Below are 20,560 nucleotides of genomic sequence, written 5' to 3'. Positions count from 1 at the left end.
TTGAGTTCCAGCCGAGAAAACTGCTCGAGTCGAGCTCTTACAACAAGCAAAATGCATTAAGGATTGCTAAGGTTGCATCAGCCCACGGCGCTTAATGAACTCAGGGGGAAACAGAACTCTAAATCAAGTCTCCTTCTGTCACCAAGGGAGGTATCTCGTGTTCTTCGATGGATGTTTCATCACTTGCTTGGTTTAATGTTATGAACCCTGCAGTGATCTTGTGGCACTTTCCCAAATGAGCTTGATGAAACTAAATGGGGAGCCCATTATGTTAGTGTGCTGATAAATGATTCAGCTTCATATAAATGGAGGGAACTCTGCTAAGTTGCAAGATCATTTATCTCATGTCAACATGAGCCCTGCCGTTAAGCAGCTGGTGTCTACCTAAATTCATTCATTTTATAATAAAAAAAATGGCACTTGAATTTTAAGAAATGATTTGAAATAAATTAAATGGAAAGTATGCGCTAAAACATTTGGACAACTGCATTTGTAGTTTCACAGGTACACTCAGATATACTGTAAGAAAGGCATACGAGTGAAATCAAGAAGCTATTGCTAATTCCAATGATTAAAGGGAGTTTTGCACAATCATCCCACAAGAAATGTGTAATTAACAGCACTCTGAAGTGCCAAACTAATATAATTTTTTTTCAAAATGTGTGAACTGACTTTGTTACTTGGTTATGCCTTAAGGAGAAAGCAACAACACCTTATTCCCTCTTGAATAATTTATCTAAGGGCATCTCCAAAGGCAAGGCAACAAGGGAAAAAGCATCTTTATAATGACACAAAATACACGCAGGTACAGTTAGATACAGGAGGTTACAGTGGGGGTGGGGTGGCTGAAGCAATAGCTAGAGTATAAAATATAAATAATGCAACAGCCACATAACAAATTACAGTCCAAAATTACTACATGTTGGTGAAAAAAAACGCTCCTCTGATTAAATAGTGAAAGGAAAATTACTGAAGCTTCACAAAGACAGTTACCTGCAAAACAACTTTAATGGAATAATTAAATATTGTGTTCAAATTTAATTAACCTTTTAATAGCATATTACTTTTTCTAAGTGCTCAAGTATAATAACTTGTTTTTAAAAAACTGCTTGGTATTACTTCCCATAAAGTCTATAATGAGTGTGGGATATATTCAAATCATTTAACTTCATCTTGCATCTATACCAAACTAAAGAGTGGTACTTACAGTTTTATTGTGGGGTAACCACGAACACCAAACTCTGATGCCATTCCTGCAACACAGAAAACAATACAAATCATACTTGCTTTTTTTGAAAGGCTTAATCTCCACATCTTGAAAGACGTCTCTCTCTTTGAAAGATTTTAATACCCTCTTGTAATCGTCTTAAAGGATTCAAATGCTCTCCTAATTTAATCTCACTGCAAAAATTAAGTATATCTCTCTGAAGCATTACAGATTCAAAAGAAAGATGCTTTCCTGTGGCTGGAGAATACGTGTCCATAGATTAATCTTGCAGTTAGCAGCTGCTTAATAAGACACAGAACTGTTGCATTTGTAGAGGTATAATTTTTACTCTAACACACTTGTAATATTGCTGTACCAACATCCCTACACGTCACACAAATGTCACAGTAACTGGCATTAATACTCTAATGTTTATATTGAAAGCATCATGATGTTGAACAACATGGTCCATTACAGAGAAATGTTGTCTCTAGCACATAAAGTAATCACCTGGGGGCACGCAAGCTCCAGGGGAAGACATTAAACTGCTACATGATTTACTCACCAGAGTAAGCCGTAGCATCCATCTTTCCCACACGAACCGGCGACCCTGAGCTCTTCAGCTCAGCTCCTACCTCATGCCATATTGGCTCTAGTTTTTTACAATAGCCGCACCACGGAGCATAGAACTGAAAGAGACCACAAGAATTTAAAAAAAGCATTCTTTAGATCATGTACAACCTACTGTGAAGTCTTTCATATAATCATAAACTATATTAATAGCGACCTTAATATTGCGCTGTCAAGATTCACCCCATTGTTGAAAGGACAAACACAGCTGAGTTAAAGCATTATTGGTAATTAACAGCAGATAAAAAAGGAAGAACAATTGCAGTTGTTTAATTTTAAGCTAAGCTTGAAATAGTGGTTCAAGAACTGTACTCATGTCATCCCGTTTTCAAAGAACAGAGAAAAGAGAAGGTGCTTTCAGCTGGTCCTTTATTTCCCAACGGTTCACCACAGAGGATGGATCCGCATATTTGATTTGACACAGATTTTATGTCGGCAGTCCTTCCTGATCCATCCCTCCCATTTATCAGGGTTTGGGACGCTAGTATATTTTCATATTTTCTACATTGCAGAAGTCTGAACTTCATGATGTCACATTAACAGTACAGATGCAGTGTCTTTAGTACCGGGGCAAAACAAAGGCAGAGTTGTGGTAAAAATAAGGCACACCCTGCTTTTACTAATCAAATGCACTGGTCATTAGCAAATGTGAGCACTGCCATAGAAACAGACGTTTTTCCTGTCTGGAGCACTGACACTTGTTTGCCAGGAAGGAACGACATCTGCAATGCAGTGTCTAACTGTTCTTAGAGAAGGAAAAGCTGCTGTCCATCTGTGTTGGAGAGGCTATATGACCATTTCCAAATAATTAAAAGTGCATCATTCTACAGTGAGAACATGGAAAATTCAAGACAATTGTTAATCTTGCCAGAAGTGGACATCGCGGCAAGTTCACCCCCAGAGCATCTCAGACTCTACAGGCCTCAGTTAGCATCTTAGATCTTAACATTAGTTAACAGGCTGAAGTATGGCTAGTCGTTCTACAAGCTAGTAAATCAGTAGACACTGGGGTGTACTTAATTTTTCCACAAACTGCTTCTGCATTTTCATGATTTACTGATAATGACACTGTGTGATATGTCACGTGCTGCTGTCCATCTAAGGTTATATTTACCAAATTTTAAGACTTGGTAAGGAGAGCATTACTTCTATTATGTCCCAATATAAAAAATGTAGAATTGGCAAAAGGTCTAACTTTCTTTTTGCCATGACGACACATTAGCTACCTCTAAGGGAGACTATAATTAAATGTTAAACTCTCTCTTTTTTAATATCTGTCTGTTTGCTGGTAAGATTTATAATACATCAAGGGTTAATGAAATATCCACAGATAATCCTTATGTACCCATATGTCTTCAAAATAAAAGCTGTTCTAACATTTTCAGCACATTTATAGAAATATGTCAAGGTAAAATATATGCAAAGGTACAGGACTTTTAATTTAACTGATTGAGGAAAGGTTGAGTTTATGTGAACAATGTAATGAAGTCTTAAGAGCTTGAAAAGAAGGCCACTGGACTTCTTTTGTCAAGCTCCTGAAGCTACCATGACCTGGACAACTGAGAACCTACACAGACATAACGTAATGAAGTAAGTTTCACAGGACAAGAGAAAATAAAATACTAACATGGCACACTATGCTTACCAAACAAAAAGAATAAAAGGCCATTTAGGATAACTAAAAGACAGGTACTGTAAGATGAAACAGAGTTCATGTGAATGAAGGAGAAAACTGTGACATCTATGTTGTCAGTGTTAGGTCATGTTAGCTTTTGACCATTTAATTTGCCTTTTTGCATCTTTTGCATGAAATACACTTCAGCAATGACTGACTTTAAGTCAGACTGTGTTCCATTTCCTCCCTTGGAGGAAAAAGTGCCAGACCATCATTCCAGAGCACGCCGGCAGCACTAAACGTAGGGTTTAACAGACAGGCATGCACAAAATGACGACATGCTCATTAGAACAAAACAACCCGCTAAAGGTTGCACGTCACGTCTTATTCCACCACCACAAAAAGATCTTCACACAGAGGTGAGATAGTAGCATGAGAAAGTATGATTCCCCATGCTCTTAATCATCACTTTAACCAGAGGGCCATTTAAGGTACCATTGCATTTTACAAGTTAGGCAGTTATGAAGCCGGTATGACACACCGTGTTTGTCTTTATCAGTGGACGTTAAGTATGTCTGAATTTATGAATAACAAAAAGTAGTGTATTAAAGGTTTGTTTTATCTGGTCTCGTTTAGTGTTTGGTTTTTGTCTGTTTTTTAATCATCATTTTTATTGAAATGTTATTACAAGTCTATTATATTATATGTGTGACTATTACATGTCTTATGTAACTGGTTACGATTCTTTGTATACTTAAAACACTGGTTTGTATCTGCTCTCTTGTGCAAGTTATTTTTATGGCTTTTTCGGTTACACCATATTTTTCCTGTACTAATTTTACACATTGGTGCTTTATTGTTGATTTAATGGCTAACCTAACATGTGACCATGGGTAACAGTTACAGTGGTCTTTCTCCACTGAAAGCCAAAAGGATTACAAAACAGTTATTATGGCAATAAAAGACAAAGATTCAGTGTTAAGCAGAACTTGTTGACTAATTTTACGTAAAAGCCTTTTGCTCCAGTGATTGTCTGGTTTGTTTGAATTTCTTTTTAGGAGCTTAGTTTCCACAAATTACACAACATATAATAATTTCATCAGTATAAGAAAACAACACAAAAATAAAACTAATGTCACAATTCACCATGGAGCCCATAACGCGCAGCAAAAGCAACTTTTGCTACTTTGGGTGTCGACACAAACCCTGCTTTAAAGCTCTCAGAGCCCCCCGGCTTTGCCGTGCATGCATGACTTCTCATTCACTAATCACAGGGGACTGTTTGCACGACCCCCTCCCTTATGACATCCCACCCAGACTCCCATTGCTTCCGCAAGGGATGATTCAGACAGTGGCGTGCTGGATATGAAGTAAACCATAGCTCAATGGACCCAGATTAGAGTGTGTGTTTGTGTGGGTCCATAATGTCAAACTCACATCAACCAGCCAGACGTCATTCACTCTGGTGTCTTTAAATCTATGGAATAGAGAAAAAACATAGTTGTAACCATTCAGCTGAGACTAGACAGAAATGACAAGTTCTGACAATCAAATAAATCACATTAAAATTAATGAATAATAAAATCAAATGAAATACCACAAAAGACTGTGAGTATACCATATGGGTAAATCTCCCCACAGCAATCCAAACTCATATTTAACGTAAGAATCATATTCTCACATTTAAACTGCTGACATCTGGGGGCCTGAAAAAAATCAATTAAAGCCTGTGGCGTGCAGACTACTCTCTGCCCATTGATGAGCTAATGTTTAAATTGTCATTGGCAAAATCATGAAAAATGTTCCAATACAAAGACAGGCTTATTACACACAAGAGAGATAATCTACAGAGACTTTTCACCACAGGCATCCAATTAAAAAAAATAAAGCACTGTGCAACTAGAAAGAGAGGAAATCAGCATCACCACCATGTATTTTTTTTCTGCTAATGCAACCACTGCAATGTGGGCACTTTTTACCATACAGGGTTTAGAGCATTGCTAAAGTACAGGAAGTAGGAGCAGTGAGCCACTTTGCATCCACACGGAGCATGATTTCTAAACTCGGAAGTTGCCGTAGCAGGAAGCTGAATTGGTGAATCAGTGAAGGGGGAAAAGCACATAGTAGTGCATCACTTACGTGTCATCTAGGTCTTCAACAAATGCAAGCACCGCTGAACTCAGGAAAGCCGCTATAACTGTGACGGTAAAAGAAAACACTGAAATCAGACAAGGTGTTTATCTCAATGTGAAGCTTTACAGCTTTAAGGTTTCTTTTCCTCCCCAGCATTAAACCTCATGACTGAAGCATCACCAGCTAAAGCTGTCGCCCCTCCGGCTAACTGTGCTTCAGTTTGAGCCGCATTTTCACCAACGGCAGCTGCTAGGGGCCTTTAAACTGATGCTGGGATAGCGTGTGTGGTCCACTGTTATTCATACAGGAAATACAAAAGCTGAACATACCTCCACAAGCCAGGGAAGCTTTTACTTCTGCCATTGCTTCGAGTGGAAACAGCAAGCAGGAAACAACCGCTAAATCGACCTCCCTCCGCGCATGCGCCGGGTTGCGCAGCCTCCTGAAGGGGTTACCAAACAAAACGGTTCCTCCTTTAGCTTTTTTTTGTAATTTAATTTTGTTTTAATAGTATTTAAATCACTTTTGATCTGTACCACTTACTACATTTTTTACAGAAGATTTTCATCGACGTTTACGCCATGTTTACGGTCTATTTTTTCCACTTTATGAACGTACACAAATGCAAAAATATAAGTATTTATACTGATGAAACTGCAAGTCAAGGTTTGTGATGCAGGTCGTCCTAATAAACAGGTGGTTAATAACAAATAATTAATGAATATTTATTGTGTTATGTTCAATTTAGTTTTTTATTTTTACATTCCGTTGATAGAACATTTTTTCCACAGTTAAATAGAATAACAAAGATTATCTAATGAAAACAACACAAGGTATTGATGTTGATCTTTCTGTTTGTTTGTTACGGGGGGCCTGGTTGCTGTAATTATTTACTTACTTCATCTTGTTGCTGTTTCTTATTTTACAGTTTTCCCCCTTTTTTTAAATCAGCAACCTTTTAACTGTACTGAATTTTGAAGAAGCGACACTGATGATGACTACCTGTACCCACCATCAGGTGTCGCTCTAAGATAACGGGCAGCGGGCCAAGCACCTCAATGCCTGTGTACTTCCATAGAATAAAGTGATCATATACAATAAATATCATCAATATTACCATACATCTCTGTCTTCACTTTCTTTTTAGTAGCATCTTAAATACATAAACATTAAAATACTACCAGAATAAGAGAATTTGCCAGTGATTGCCGTCCAAATTTGTGCACTGCTTCCAATAAGGCTCCAGCAACTTGGAATATTTGCTTCTGATATTCATATTTACAAATCATGATTTCCCAACCAAATATTCTCCACTTCTTTGAGTTTGTGGATGAGTATTGTGCACTTATCACTGAATGCCTCTGAATCTCATATCCAACACTAATGATTGTAGCCACCTTGCTTCTCAAGTTACCCACAGTCTACATCTGCCGTTCTATGACCCTAAGGTCCAATCACTTTGTGCACAAAAGACATCACAGGACCATTTGTTTTACTGAAAACGTTTATTTGTTTTGAGAAGGTTTTTTGAATAATAATTTGTAACCAATACTGAATATCTTTAAGGTTATCAAACATGTTTGCACATAAACTTCATCTTAGAAGTTTATAATTAAGATTCATATTTACAAACCAAAGGTTCATCTCACGTATGACGCACACAAGTAAATATACAATACATTACAAGGCATAGAATGGTTGGCTTCACAGAATGTGGCTGAAATTTACAAAATAAATAAGAATATTTTGTGTAACTTTATTTTCCTATTGTCTTCACTTGTCTCTCTTCAAACCTCTGGCTGGCACACCAGGCATGTAGCTTTGTTTCAGAGTTTCACTGGCACTGGAGTACCAGCGTTGTGTTTTTCCTCATTGCATTGAATGCGTTGAGTACCATTTCAGAACTTCATATTCAAAATAAACTGAATGCCATAAGCTTGCAAAAGAGTCGTAAAGAAGGCAGAGGTCTTGCTGGAGTTTTCATTATTAAATATGAACGCCTATGCTCGTTCATCAATATCAGACAATTTCATGTAGAACAAAATCTTGGTCCAGAAATTTTAGTGGGAAATTCCAGTTTTTTTTCGCACCTTGACAGAAATGCTTATATACAAAATCAGCACGTCATTCTTGTTCAAAAAACAAGAAGAGAAAGCATGAAATACTTTTGTATCCTGTGAAAGAGCTGTACTTTCTCACGGGGTGAATAGTGATCATGACTGTGTTACTAAACAGATTCATGTGGAGGATCGCCATGCTGACGGCTCATGTGCCAAGTTTGTGGAGGGCTGAATGCCTTTGTATTTGGAAGGGCAGGAACCTGGACACAAGCTGTTAAGTTACATTGTAAGGCCACGGTGACTCCTGCAGTGACAAAACCGCTGAAGCAAAGACAGCTAACACAACACAAATATACATTTTTAGCATTTGGGTCACATTCAAAGCCTCTGCAATGCACCACTGAGTTCTCAGTTTCAGAAGTAAAAGTGCCCTCCTTATAGTACAAACATACAAAGGCGTGAATTTTAACCAATTGTTTGCCTTGCTTCACAACTTTTCCTATAGAAACTTGTAGTACAGCAAAGTTGTTTGTCTTCTTTACATAAAGAGAGGACTTGTTCTGTAGACTCCCACACTCAGCTGTCTGACTGAACCCACTCATGTCATCTTACAAAAGTGACCTCAATGGAGCCTTTAAACAAAGCTTTCTTTGCCCCATTTTATCACTCATCAGAAAACAACAACAGCAGAGACATGATTCTGTTTTCCACAGGCTACACTCACTCTTGACACCAAATTATTCCTTTATGGGCAAAAAAAATGAGTATTTTTATGAAGCTACATGTCTAACATCACAATTCATAATTCAGACAAAACTAATACAAAAAATGTCTCATCAACATCAAACTCGGCAGCATTTATCTGAACACAAAGCAACAACATAACAACCAAACTTTGTATTTTCTTTATATTATTTTAACTGACAGCAGTCCAAGGCCCAACTGAAGCATGAAAAGGAATCTCCTGCTGATGTTTATGCTGCTGGAGGATAAGATAACATAATTCTTGCTCAATTCACCATCATAATCAAAACCTCTGTGGTTCAGTCCTGGGACAGATGCAAAATTGAAAACCTTGCCCCCCAGTTTGTGGACTGGTGTTTGCTTTGACTGGTCAAATAGGACTCAAAAAGCACTGCGCACACTTCAGTGCCTTTAATTTAGCAATTGCAACAATTTGTCACAGGTAACATCTCCAAGACTAGCTAAATTCCACAAGTGTCTATCATCAGAGCCCATGTTTTCTAGTTTCATTCAGCTTTCAGTGTACTGTCATACCAAAGATCCTGCTGCATGACACAGCAACAAAATCAGAGTTTTCCTGTGAGTTTTAAGCTTTTACAAAAAACTTAATGCAGGTGGAAACTGCACCACACAACAACAACAAAAAAATCCTATAAAAATCTCCTTAACTGTTTTTTGTTTTTGTCTTTTTTCCTAAGTGGCATCACTTCAGGAATCAGAGAACATGATAAACCTTAAAGATCCATCTCTTAGGTCCATGAGAGAAAATCATGAATGTTTCCATAAATTACTTTTGCTTCTTAATTTCCACTGTTGCGTAGTCGCCACTACAATCACACCCCAACCTACAGATTTTAGTTCTTTTAAGTTGCCAAACAGCACGTTAAAAGTGTCACTGAGGATCTATACTGTGTGGCTGCCTCAGGTACATCATCTGAAAGCCTTTTGAAGTGGGAAAAAAAGTAAGGCTCTGGATGAGGCACATCGGTGATGTCACATAAAGTGGATGAAAACAAAGGCGTGCTGCTGTAGCGCTCCTCTAATACTACTGTGCAAACTGTACACCCAGCCAACTCCAAAATGACCAATGCTTATTTAAAAAGTTCTTAAAGTCGCTGGAATAAGCAGCAGCTACGTGGTGTGCAGCATTGCATAGTTGAGTTCCACTGAGGACTACATATTACAGCGTGACAAGCCATCATCGACAAGCATCTGGTAGATCAATGCTCATTCCAGGATGTCTGTTTCAAATGGGACCAGATGGTAGTAGGAGAGGTTGGTGACATATGCTTCTGTTTCTTCATCACACACATCTGTTTCCAATGGCAAAAACTCTGTTCCATCTTCATACCTGGCAATAAAATGAAAGACATACTGGGTTAACCCAGGCCTGTGTAGTTTACCCCAGGAATCAAAGGTGTGATGTAAGTGTCAACATCAAAACACTGACAAAACCTTAGAACTGTGCTGCCATTTATGGGTGATTTACATTGTTTGTGTTTCTGTGAAGTACCGAGAGGAATGTGTTCCTCTTTTGCTTTCTACACACACCCAGGGAAGGAAGAGCTGCACAGACACACTTCCTGTGCTATGTGAAGCGGGTGGAGGGTCCTGGGGTAGGTTCACATTCTAGGACCTCTTTACTCACCAAAGCATTTATTGTATACACTCAAAGGCAAGCATGGAAATCCTCACATTTGTGAGAAGGCAAGTAGGTAGTTTCTTACTCTGAAGTGGCCTTCAAACCTACAACTGTGTTAAACTCACTCTGGCCCTTAATGTGATTTTAAACATTGCATATGTTACTGAGCAAGAAAGCTAAGGCAGATATAATTAATGACTGAGCGATCCTTATACTCACGTATGTTCTACAGAGTCGGTCGATGAAGGTCTCTCTTTTTCTTCGGGGATACTGTGATCGAACACGATGGTTTCTGTGTTGGCCAGACAAAATCCATTGGACCGCATGATTTCTGGAAAATGCAGAGAGGAATATTACATCATCCTTAAAGAAATCATGAAAAATAACTGAAATGTAGTTATATTCACATTAAATAAGTATATGAACCTGATATCTTGATTGGACTGTCAAAGCATGGCTGGATTCTGTGGACTTTGTCGTTCCTTAGCACCTGATCCAGGGGCGACCGCTCAAAGAAAGTCAGCATCACCTCTGATCTGGAATACTAAAGAAAGAGGTTTTTGAGTACAGAGCTGATGTGCTCATGTAAGAAGCTTTTATAAGTCTATATGACATGCCATCAGATGAAATACCAACCTTGCATGGCATGTTGATTGCATTCTTCAGTAGCCTTTCCACTTCGTTTAACTTCTCCTCGATGTCGGTCGCTTCTTTGATTTTCACCAGCCCTGAAAGAAACAAAAAGAACTCTAAATGATTGCGGTACGCTGGATTTGGCTGCTGATTTGAATTCCTGTCAGTGAAATAAAGCTCTATTAACTTGATTCCTTCGATTTAAAACCATCCACTGGATCTCCATGAAGTGTTTTACATCCGTTCATGTCACAGGCCGCCGAGGCAGACCATGTGTGGGTTAGCGTTGAGGACCCAGGAGCAGACAGAGGCGAGGGGATGAAACTTTAAAGCCCAAAAATAACCTTTATTTTGCTAGTTGCAGGTGATAACATACAGAGTTAACTGAGAAAATACCGAGTCAAATAAGACCTAGAACTACAACTTAAACTGCGACAATAAACTATGATCAGACATGGGGTAAGAAACACAGACAACACGACGCTGAACACAGGAAGACTGAAGACTTAAATACACACATGAGGTGATCAGGAGAAGTGGAGACACATGAGGACACAGCTGACTCGAATGAAACATAATGACAACACAGGAGAAAATTACACAGGACACACTAACATGAGACACGGACCTTCAAAGTAAAACAGGAAACATGACAGGCACAGACTAGACACTGAACTAAACCTAAGAACAAACCCTTAACCAGAATAACACTGAAACTTAGGATTATAATATTCAAAACAGGACAACTAAAGAATCAGAAAACAAACCATAATACAGAAAAAACACCAAAATACAAGAAACTGAAAATACTGGGTCAAAAATGACGCAGAACCATGACAGTTCAAGAGCCCTGGATGATAAATAGTCTTGCTTTTAGCCTTTGAGCTTCCTTTGGGGTCAAACATTTTCCTTAAAAGCATTGCATTATGACGACCTATTCAATGTTACTCACTTCACCTGTCAGTCTTTTTAATGTTTTAAAAAGTGTATCGCAACAACTCTAAGACACAGTGAAATTTGACGCAGCGGTGCCTTTAGTATAGATGTTTTTGGTGAGCCCTTATCATTTGTACATAGAGACGGATGTACAAAGAAACTTTCCCTCCATGAAAAGGCCAAGTGTAACTATTTCTGCACCTAGAAAATGAAAGAGGGCAAGCTCTACGACCTTTACAGCCATCACTGTGTTAGCTTTCTGTAGGTCAAAACACAAAAGCCAGACAGATTTTAATTCATCCCAACTCTTGAAAAAGACTGGCTCAAATGCAAGAGTCCTTTTTATTTCGGTAACCTTTTTCCTCACAATGCCCCATGATATTTACCTCTCGTAGGAGGAGAGAAAAACAGACCACATACCATTGTCCTTAGAGCAAGAGCAGGGTGCACACTAACACTGTAAAACTGCCACTGCAATTGCTGGCATTTGTATAACAGCAGTAATAACAGAGGAAAGTAATAATAGGTGGTGGAGTGGCTGTAGAACAATGTCTGTGATAGCACGCTAATCCTGCATAAAACTAAGAATGCAATTTAAGAGGCAGTGGGAGCGTAAAATCAGCACATTTGGTAATAGAAGGCTACCGCCGATATGAGTGAGCAAGTCAGCAGAGCATCATTTACAGCCAGCCTGCTGACAAAGGGATGTGGTGAGGAGAATAATGATGAAGACTGCAGCCACAGGGATGTGGCTCTGTCTGAACTGACTGGGACAGATGAAACGTAGTCACACAGTGGTTACATGGAAGCACTGAGTAAGACGACCTCTATGCACACTCACAGGCTCATCCATTTATAATGACCCACAGTGATGACATCACATCCTGGGGGATGTGAAGAGTGATGTGGCAGTTGAATCATGACTAGGTGCCCAATCTGAAGCTTGTGTTGTGCCCTCCTCCCGTTTAACTTGCAAAGTCCTTTCGATATCCGTTTGCCAGAGCGCGGTGCAAGAACAGATACGAGTTTTAGGCGAAGGATGTCAAACTCATTTTATATCGTACAGCCCACTTTGATCCTAAGTAATGAAACTCCTGTTTCTGTTAGTGTAAAGAAGCTTAATTACACATTTATTCTCTGAAATATCTCAATATAAGGAAGTGAAGTACAATTTCAATCCTACGTCTCAATTTTTCTTCGCGATAAAGAAATGCAAACAAAATCTGTCAGCATCTTTGGACTCAAATTGTAAGAAATAAATGTGCAATAATACAGAAAAATTCTGGTAGTGCATTGCCCAGCCTGACTTGTGATTATAAAACAGAAAGTTTTTGTTCATTCACAGAAAGTTATTTTAAACTAAAACAGAAATTTCCATCCATTCGCTTCTGCTTATCCTTTTTTTCCCAGGGTCGCGGGGGGTGCTGGAGCCTATCCCAGCTGTCATAGGGCGAGAGGCAGGGTACACCCTGGACAGGTCGCCAGTCTGTCGCAGGGCCAACACACAGGGACAGACAACCATTCACACTCACATTCATTCGCACATTCACACCTAGTGACAATTTGGATTTTCCAATTAACCTATCCCCACAAGCTTTAAAACAGAAATTTCTGTTGTAAATAGACACATCGGCCATTTAATTGTTTCTCACTTAGTTACATTGGTATGGTACGAATGGCCATAGGGGTGTTCCTTTTAAGTAGAGTTAAAATGTGTTCTTCACATTTTAGTTCACTAATTTTCTTCATAGTTTTCTTCAACGATCTTTTTTGTTCTTGATAAAAACAAGACGATACCTAAATAAGTACTAACGCACAAGGAAAAAGCAATGATGAAGTTTATCTACACTTTTGTCAAATAAAAAGAAGAAAATGTTCAAGAGAGACAAGATCCAACCAGAACTAATTAAGATGTGTAGAAAGGCGGGGCAAGTTTGGAAGTGATTCAATCAGAAGTAAACTCCTTATGCAGTTAGGTTAGACACACACAATTTGATCTGGCCCCGGGAAACAGGGTGGGAACAGGGGTTCAGCTAACTCCCGTGCTCCCTGTTTCTCATGAAAATGTGACAACATGTCAATGTTAAAAGCAGACAAATAGACATATTACAAATTTAGATGCACTTTAAGATGTTTTACTACTAAAGCTAGTGATATGTTTGTGTCAATATTCAGTGTTGTAAACATGCAAAAATTAGATAAATGTGTTACAGATTGGTCCACTCGACCAGAAAAATCAGGGAGTAGTGTCAGTAAATAAAAGCAGCTCTATGGAGAGCAAGTAAAAATTGTTTAAAATATGTAGCTGAAGTCAGAAAATAACCTCTTGGATTAAACAAGACAAGCTTCACAATGTTGGAAATGTGTCCATAAAGTTCATTAGGTTGTGTTACAGTTGTTCATATTAATTCAAAACCTCGGGAGGTTTCAAGTGTGAGTCAGCAGTCAGCAGTTAACATCTTAAACGGAAACAAAGCCTGGATGACAACGTCACTGCGGAGACTTCAAACCACACCCTGCCTTGTTAGTTTGAAATCTGTCCCCGAGGATAACAGATTTCAAAGTTTGTGTCCACTGATGTAGTGCAGTAATGTTATAAATTAAATGAAAAGAAATACACTTTATTGCATGCATGCACGCAGTCCATCAAGGAATGAATTATGAGGAATAAATCATAAGCATTTAATCTTAGAGATTTGGAGCGATCAAGCTCACAAATTGCTGTTCTTTTCTTCACAGTCTGATCTTGGCTGTGTCTTTGCACATAAATATTTTCAAAGTGGGAACTAGTGGGTAGGGGTGACAACGATGGGACGTTTTTCACTGCATAATCTGGAAGACTGCGTATAACACCAAGACTCAAACGTGTGTGATGTGCCAAAGAGAAGTGTGTGCGTTTCTGCCAGTTGTGCAAGTTGTAACCACTGTTAATCTGGTGTGTGTAGCTTGATTATGTGTTAAAATTAGAGAGTGCAAATTTCAGCACGCAACTGCTGCTATCAGTTGGCTTCATACGGTGTTAATCAGTCATAAGGCCCAATGTCGTGTAAGCATGTTATTGTAGATGACAAATACTGATTAATGTTCATTTTAAATCACACAGCAAAACTTTTGGATGAGAAAAAAATATTCATTAAAGAAAGTTTGGGGATTTTTCGGGAGCGGATTTTGTGCCATAGCTTTGGAAATCACTCTAACACATCAATATTAGAGTGCTTCGCTAGATTACTGACATGTGTCTCATGAGTTTAACCCAGGATGTCTAATTTTCTGTGTTGGCTAGAATTACATGGTTGTAAACTGATTTTTCTGCTTGGACTTTCTGGTTACAGTGGTCCATGCACTATAAATAATTAAACAACGCTGTCATTGGTGGTATAGAGCAAATTATTCTACAGTGAAACCATTTTCACTTTACCCTACAGTGACCTCACAACCAGCCATTTTGGCTCTTTTTAGTTGTCTCTTAGTAGCTTTCACTTTTGATTACTGTACTTCTATTTTTAAGAAGAACATGTGACTGTGTTTATTTACCTGGGGCTGCTAGTTGGTAAAATGTGATCAGTAATCAGTAGCACTAATTGTAGTCATTATAAAGGTAGATTATTATAAAATGCCATGGTGACGAGAAGCTCTGTAATATTACAAAAAATAGAAGCATGTGTACAACAGGAACTCAGCCGTCCCCACGTCTTCCTCATGCACATTATCTAGTCATCCTATGTTGTAAGAGCCACATTTCACAGTTATCTTCTGCAGGGATCTGATAAGCTGCAGTCAGCAGCACAGTACTTAATCATTCAACCACTAACATGCCACAGTTTGTCAACACATTATTCCCGAATACTTCTGTCATCAAGCCCCAGGCATGGTCAGAAAGAAGATGTTACTTTTATTAGCAAGAAGTTGCACCAAGTTGTTGCTGCAGGCCATTTTAATCTTTACACATGCACACTATATTTCCTGTAAAATCTCTATTTGCAGCCGCTACGTGTATGCTGCCATTTGTTTGGTTTCACAAAGCTGCTTTGTGAAAAGCTGAAATGGCTCAGCTTGATTCAGCTGTCGTTAAGCTGGAAGTTAAAAGAAGACTTTGGCATTTCGAGGAATTTCGTTTCTTGAGTTATGCTTGATGTTGATAGTGTTGCACGTCCAAAGCTCACCTGCCCCTCCGAGATCATTGATAAATGCAGCAATGTTGTTTTGTATTGAGTTTTCTTGATTAGATTAAACGACTATGTTAAATAGCGACGTTTACAGATGACATGAGAGCAGATCGTGTACCTTTGAAAAGTGCTAGGTTAGGTGAATTCTCCTGTCTGTAGCCATTCTGAGCACATTAATGATCAAATTGCCTATTTTCTTCACTCTCATCTAATGCAAATTTTGAACAGACAATGCATGCACATCCCATTTTAAATGTCAAATTGCATGAAAGTGATGTGCACATATTCCTTTTTTTATTATACAGTGCATTATAGGTAGTCTGCCAATTTAATAGCCTCTCCACAGTGTCAGTGTCACCTTCGCTGCCTACAGAGTAAAAATTGAGGTTGTATTATATTGTTTAGCATTCATATATTACTGTTAAAAAAAAAAAAGCCTAAAATAGAGAAACTGCTTGAGTAGGCAACAGAAGCTGACAGTTTGTAAGAGTGATTTCAACGCTGTCTGCGTCTACATTCCTTGATCATATCTAGCTCACATGGAATGTGAGCAATCGCTCGCTGTCTGTATGCTCATGGGGTCACATGTAAGGTAAGTGTGATGAGGCCCTGGCAGACCAGCGGTACTAAATATGGGAAGTCCACTCCTCCGCAGTCGCCCTCTTTCTCATCATGACAAGTCTGAAAAGCTCTGCACGCCTTCCTTGTTGCCTAGACGCAGCACAGAAACAGGAAAACATGACCAGAGCCAGAAATTGTGGCAAAATGGACTGAGAAAGGGCAGACCTATGGTTTTGTTTTTTTTCCTCCCCTCAAGATCTTCAATCAGGGCAGCGATTAGATGGCATGCAAAGGAAATATTAAAAAGGGATAGGAATTCAGGAATTCCTCAATTTCTTTTAACCCTGTGGCTCACAATCCGTCAATGAAATGCTCAAACCAGTTTCAAACACTAAAATGGTCTTGATGTCTCCTTCAGCTTCATTTATCATTGAGCTATAATCAGCATGAGAGTGACAGATGGAATAAAGAAGTGAAAAGTGAGTCATGAGATCAAAAATGTCTCGTCCCAAAATGCATTCCACACTGCACTGGCTGAGGCGAAGCAGCTAGCTGTCAACAACTCTGTCAGCTATTTTAGTGCCTGAGCAGGAAGCCAGCCTTTCCAGTCCCAGCTAAAGGGATGTCTCCAAAACACTGGTATAAGCTCAGCAAGTAGACACGAAAGCAAAGTGCCGAGGGGGGGGGGGGGGTCCTCTCTCACACAGGAGAGGCTGGGAGTTTTGCCAAATTTGTGACAGTTGTGGGGTATCCAAATCCTGAATGCTGGAGGTTCACACATAGTATACCAAAAGACTGCCGTCTGCAAAGCACTGCCTTATATTTTACTGTTTAAATTACCTGATATCAGTAGCACAAAATCTTTCACATTCAGTTTTGGACGAACGTTTTAGTTATATTTACTCAAAATTAAGTGAAGTAATTTAAAAAACAAAACAAACAAGTTATTTCTGCAGTAGTTTGTGGCTGGATGGCTCTCCCGCACTTCCATTTAAAAATAAATAAATAAAAATAGAAAGTGGAAAAGAGTGCGGGAAAACCACTAAAAAGACCCCTGGATTAAGCCAGACACAGGTGGTTCAAAGTGACTGTGAAAGGCAAATATTGCAACATGGTCAAAGACAACGTAAACAGTATGCTTTGGTTGGATGCTCAGACACAGTAAAGCCAAGCTTTAACTTGAATACCCCGCTTGCTTTTGAAGGAAAAACCTTCACTTTCATATCTTTAAAAGAATCACCAAATCTGGAGACATGCGATGGCAAAATAGTGTGTCAAATAACTGATGTTAACCTAAAATGCTACCATCTGGACTAACTGTTTATATCTCAACAAGTTTATATTTCAGCACCCATCTTCTGCAAAACTGTGTACTTTTATCCCTCATAATAAAAAATGTGCATAAGCAATAGAAATATTTTTGCCGTGGCCTTTGATCCAAGTTTTAAGCTACCAGAAAAGACTTGCTCCAGCAGCAAGCTTGTGATGTAAGATGTAAAGAACAGATTTCCACACTGAAAGTCTGCATTGGTATTTAAGGATCCCCATAGGGAATCCAGCTCCCACAGAGTCATGGCAACAAATCTTACACATAGTGTGTCCAGTCTTTTAGGTCCTAAATATTGACATAGATTAGAAACATGCTGTCAGCACAGACTTCTATTGATGTGACATCCTAAAGAGCACAATGTTAATTATTAACCTCCAAGGCTCTGAAGCCTTTCAAATTAGAACCAAGCCTTTGCTGATTAAGCTCAATATTTTTCGTGTATTCTGCTTTGTTAATCACCAGCACTTTAATCAGCCCTATGGTGTCAATGGATCATTTGCAGATCTGGATCTGACTGCAATGCACAAAGACAACAACTTCTGTACCAGCTCTTGCAAAATGTAAACAGGAATATAATCTGCAGGAGGATTTCCTTTAGGGAGTCCACCGCAAACTCCAAGACAAACTTTTCAATTAGTTAAAAAAAAGTGGTCAGTGCTGATTTAGTTCGAGGTAGCTTCATATTGCTGAAAAATGCTGCAAAAGTCTGGTAAATAGTAGAAAACTGAGCTTCAATTATTTCACTAATTACATAGAAATGCCATCTGCAAGTTTAATTGCTTGAAATGCCAAAATTAGTTTTCTTTGTTTCGGGACTTCAGAGTAAATATTTCTCTTCTGGAATCTGAAACTCGTAGTGCTAAAGAGGACAGGGTGGCCAACTTACTTCCTACACTTACAGTATAAATGCAATAGCTACGCTCCTGAACGGGAATATAATAATAGAAATGAGTTATTTCTGATACTGCTCGATCATCGCTTCCTGCCTTGTAGATTAGTAACTGTCACATGTTATCCGCTGTCACACCAACCTTCTATCAGTGGGGATTTGGACAGATCTCGTCTGTCCTCCGGAAAAGACTCCACCAGTCTCCTAAACAGCCGCCCGAGATCAGAGTAACTGCGATGCAAGTATAAAATGTTCCTGTCAGACCACTCGGTCCTGATCTCGAAAAACTCCTCTTCCTCTCCGCTCTGACTGATAATAAGTCTCCGGATCCCGTTAACCCAGCAGTCCCGGACGAACATGTTGACCAGGGACGTCCCTTCAAACACAGCCGATGCCATTCCTCCAAGCCGTCAGTCCAGCATGCTGCGGCGGGCCCGGTGAACAGCAGAATGAGGTGTTCGCGATGACAATGTCAAATACATAAACAAATAAAAGGCAAGGCAACTTTGGTAACTTTTCGACCAGCCTCTGTGTCTGAGCGGCACAGTCTGAGCGGCAGCAGAGTGTGAGCGAGAGGAGGATGATGGCTCAGCCCATCACAGGCGTAATCTCAAACGTGGCATGACTTAGAAAAAAGAAAAAAAAAAAAATAGACTTTAGAGCCAGAGATAACGCCCCTGAAAAACTGATTTGGTAATATTGATCCAAGTGTGGGTTTTTTTCGTCAATTATTGACACAAAAAAAAAAAAAAAAAAAAAAAAAAAAAGAGAAAGAAAAGATCCAACACTAAACCCACACCTCTCAGAATAAGACACTGCTCCCTCCCTCTTTGCGCTTCCAGAGCATTTAACCTCACACTTGGATCAGCAGTTGCTTTTCTTTCAGCGCAGTTTCCTCCCCTCTCCCTCCTTTCTTCCTTCCTCCCTCCTTGACAACAGGCTATTATTATGCAGGGAATGCAAAGGGCTGTGAGGACAAAACTGTCCATCTCCTTGTGTATAATCGGGATCGACAGGTTCAATCATTCATTTTCTTTTGCACACTGTCAACTAGTTATTGATGACCCTGCATGTGAGGTCGCTGCTGTGTATTTCCATAAAAATCAGCACTCCTAATCTTGAAATGAGATGTTTGGAATGAACCACAGGGAGAAAAATGCCCAGAAAGGAGTCCAAAAACAACTTTTTAATGGACTAAAGGTCCTAGTTCTTGGCAGTGAGAAACTTTTTGTGTGTTTTCTTGCAGTTGTTTGTGTGTCTTTGTGGTCTTTGCATCTCCATGAGGTCCTGTTATGGCTTTGGGGAACTGGTTTGTATTTCTGTGGTCATTTTGCATCTGTCTGCAAAAAGTTTGTGTCTCTTTTCATTTTACGCTCCTCTCTGCAGTCATTTGATTACATTACACAGAGAACAAGCCCTTACTGTCTGAATCTAGTGAAGCAGGCAGAAACACGGGAGGGCAATGAAATTGTGCTTCTCCAAGATTCTTCATTTCAAACTATTTTATAACTCCCGTCTTCACAAAGTACTGGTATTTTTTGCCAATATGTAACCACAGCAAAATGATGCGCTGCTCCATGATGTTGATCTTGGGAGAGAATAACCTAAAGAGCTGATTTTCTCTGCATTGCTCACTGATGTTTAGCTGAGTGGCAAGACTGGTTAAAAGAGGCTTTGCAGGAAGTCAAAAAGTGGCGAATCAGCTGTACTAAAAGACAGTGGGGGAAAGGACTGTCTGCAAACACTTCTGGTAAGCAATTCATAAAAATTCCACGCAGGAAATAGCATGTTAATAGCTGGTAAAAGCAAGCTGTAAAACACCCCTTACAGTACAGGAACACAATTGCACCTGCACACGTAACAGGAATCATTACAGAAAAAATGAGAATTGTTCTGTTGAGATTGGTGAAAGAAATTCTGAGATGTGTAATGTGCACATCACGTTTTATGAGACAGAGCAGGTGGTTGGTGCAGAGTCCGCCTTTGTGCCCCGTTTGTTGCTCACAATTGTACC

At 39.3% G+C, this 20,560-nt stretch overlaps 2 protein-coding genes across 2 annotated transcripts in view; both read right to left on the bottom strand.

Moving 5' to 3' along the window:
- Nucleotides 1-6,029, bottom strand: part of tmx3b (thioredoxin related transmembrane protein 3b) — a 35,902-nt gene extending 29,873 nt beyond the window's left edge. The window contains exons 1-5 of the mRNA XM_085419036.1: nt 5,915-6,029; nt 5,592-5,649; nt 4,890-4,929; nt 1,773-1,896; nt 1,208-1,253 (exon numbers count right to left, since the gene is read on the bottom strand). Coding sequence (XP_085275162.1) covers nt 1,208-1,253; nt 1,773-1,896; nt 4,890-4,929; nt 5,592-5,649; nt 5,915-5,948 — 302 coding nt within the window. The 5' untranslated portion in view covers nt 5,949-6,029. The remainder of the gene's footprint in view (nt 1-1,207; nt 1,254-1,772; nt 1,897-4,889; nt 4,930-5,591; nt 5,650-5,914) is intronic.
- A 1,059-nt stretch (nt 6,030-7,088) lies between these two features.
- On the bottom strand, nt 7,089-19,413 carry pxdc1b (PX domain containing 1b). The gene is made up of 5 exons (XM_085419037.1): nt 18,689-19,413; nt 10,668-10,759; nt 10,458-10,575; nt 10,251-10,362; nt 7,089-9,740 (listed from the first exon to the last, which is right to left on the bottom strand). Exons 1-5 carry the CDS (start codon nt 18,942-18,944, stop codon nt 9,617-9,619), a joined length of 702 nt encoding a protein of 233 aa, XP_085275163.1. The 5' UTR covers nt 18,945-19,413; the 3' UTR covers nt 7,089-9,616.
- Nucleotides 19,414-20,560: the final 1,147 nt, after the last annotated feature.

Source organism: Rhamphochromis longiceps, linkage group LG9, assembly GCF_057381845.1.
Source record: "Rhamphochromis longiceps isolate RC_006_pf linkage group LG9, R_longiceps_female_GT1.1, whole genome shotgun sequence".
Lineage (NCBI taxonomy): Eukaryota > Metazoa > Chordata > Actinopteri > Cichliformes > Cichlidae > Rhamphochromis > Rhamphochromis longiceps.
This window is presented reverse-complemented; position numbering and strand designations above follow the sequence as displayed.

Bases quoted from the DNA above. Each gene is read 5' to 3' on its own strand.
- pxdc1b (XM_085419037.1), bottom strand. From the start codon at position 18,944: ATGGCATCGGCTGTGTTTGAAGGGACGTCCCTGGTCAACATGTTCGTC. The intron at 10,576-10,667 runs GTTGGTATTTCA...CTCTTTCTTTAG, and splicing joins CAATCAACATGCCATGCAAG to TATTCCAGATCAGAGGTGAT. The intron at 10,363-10,457 runs GTTCATATACTT...TGCATTTTCCAG, and splicing joins CAGTCCAATCAAGATATCAG to AAATCATGCGGTCCAATGGA.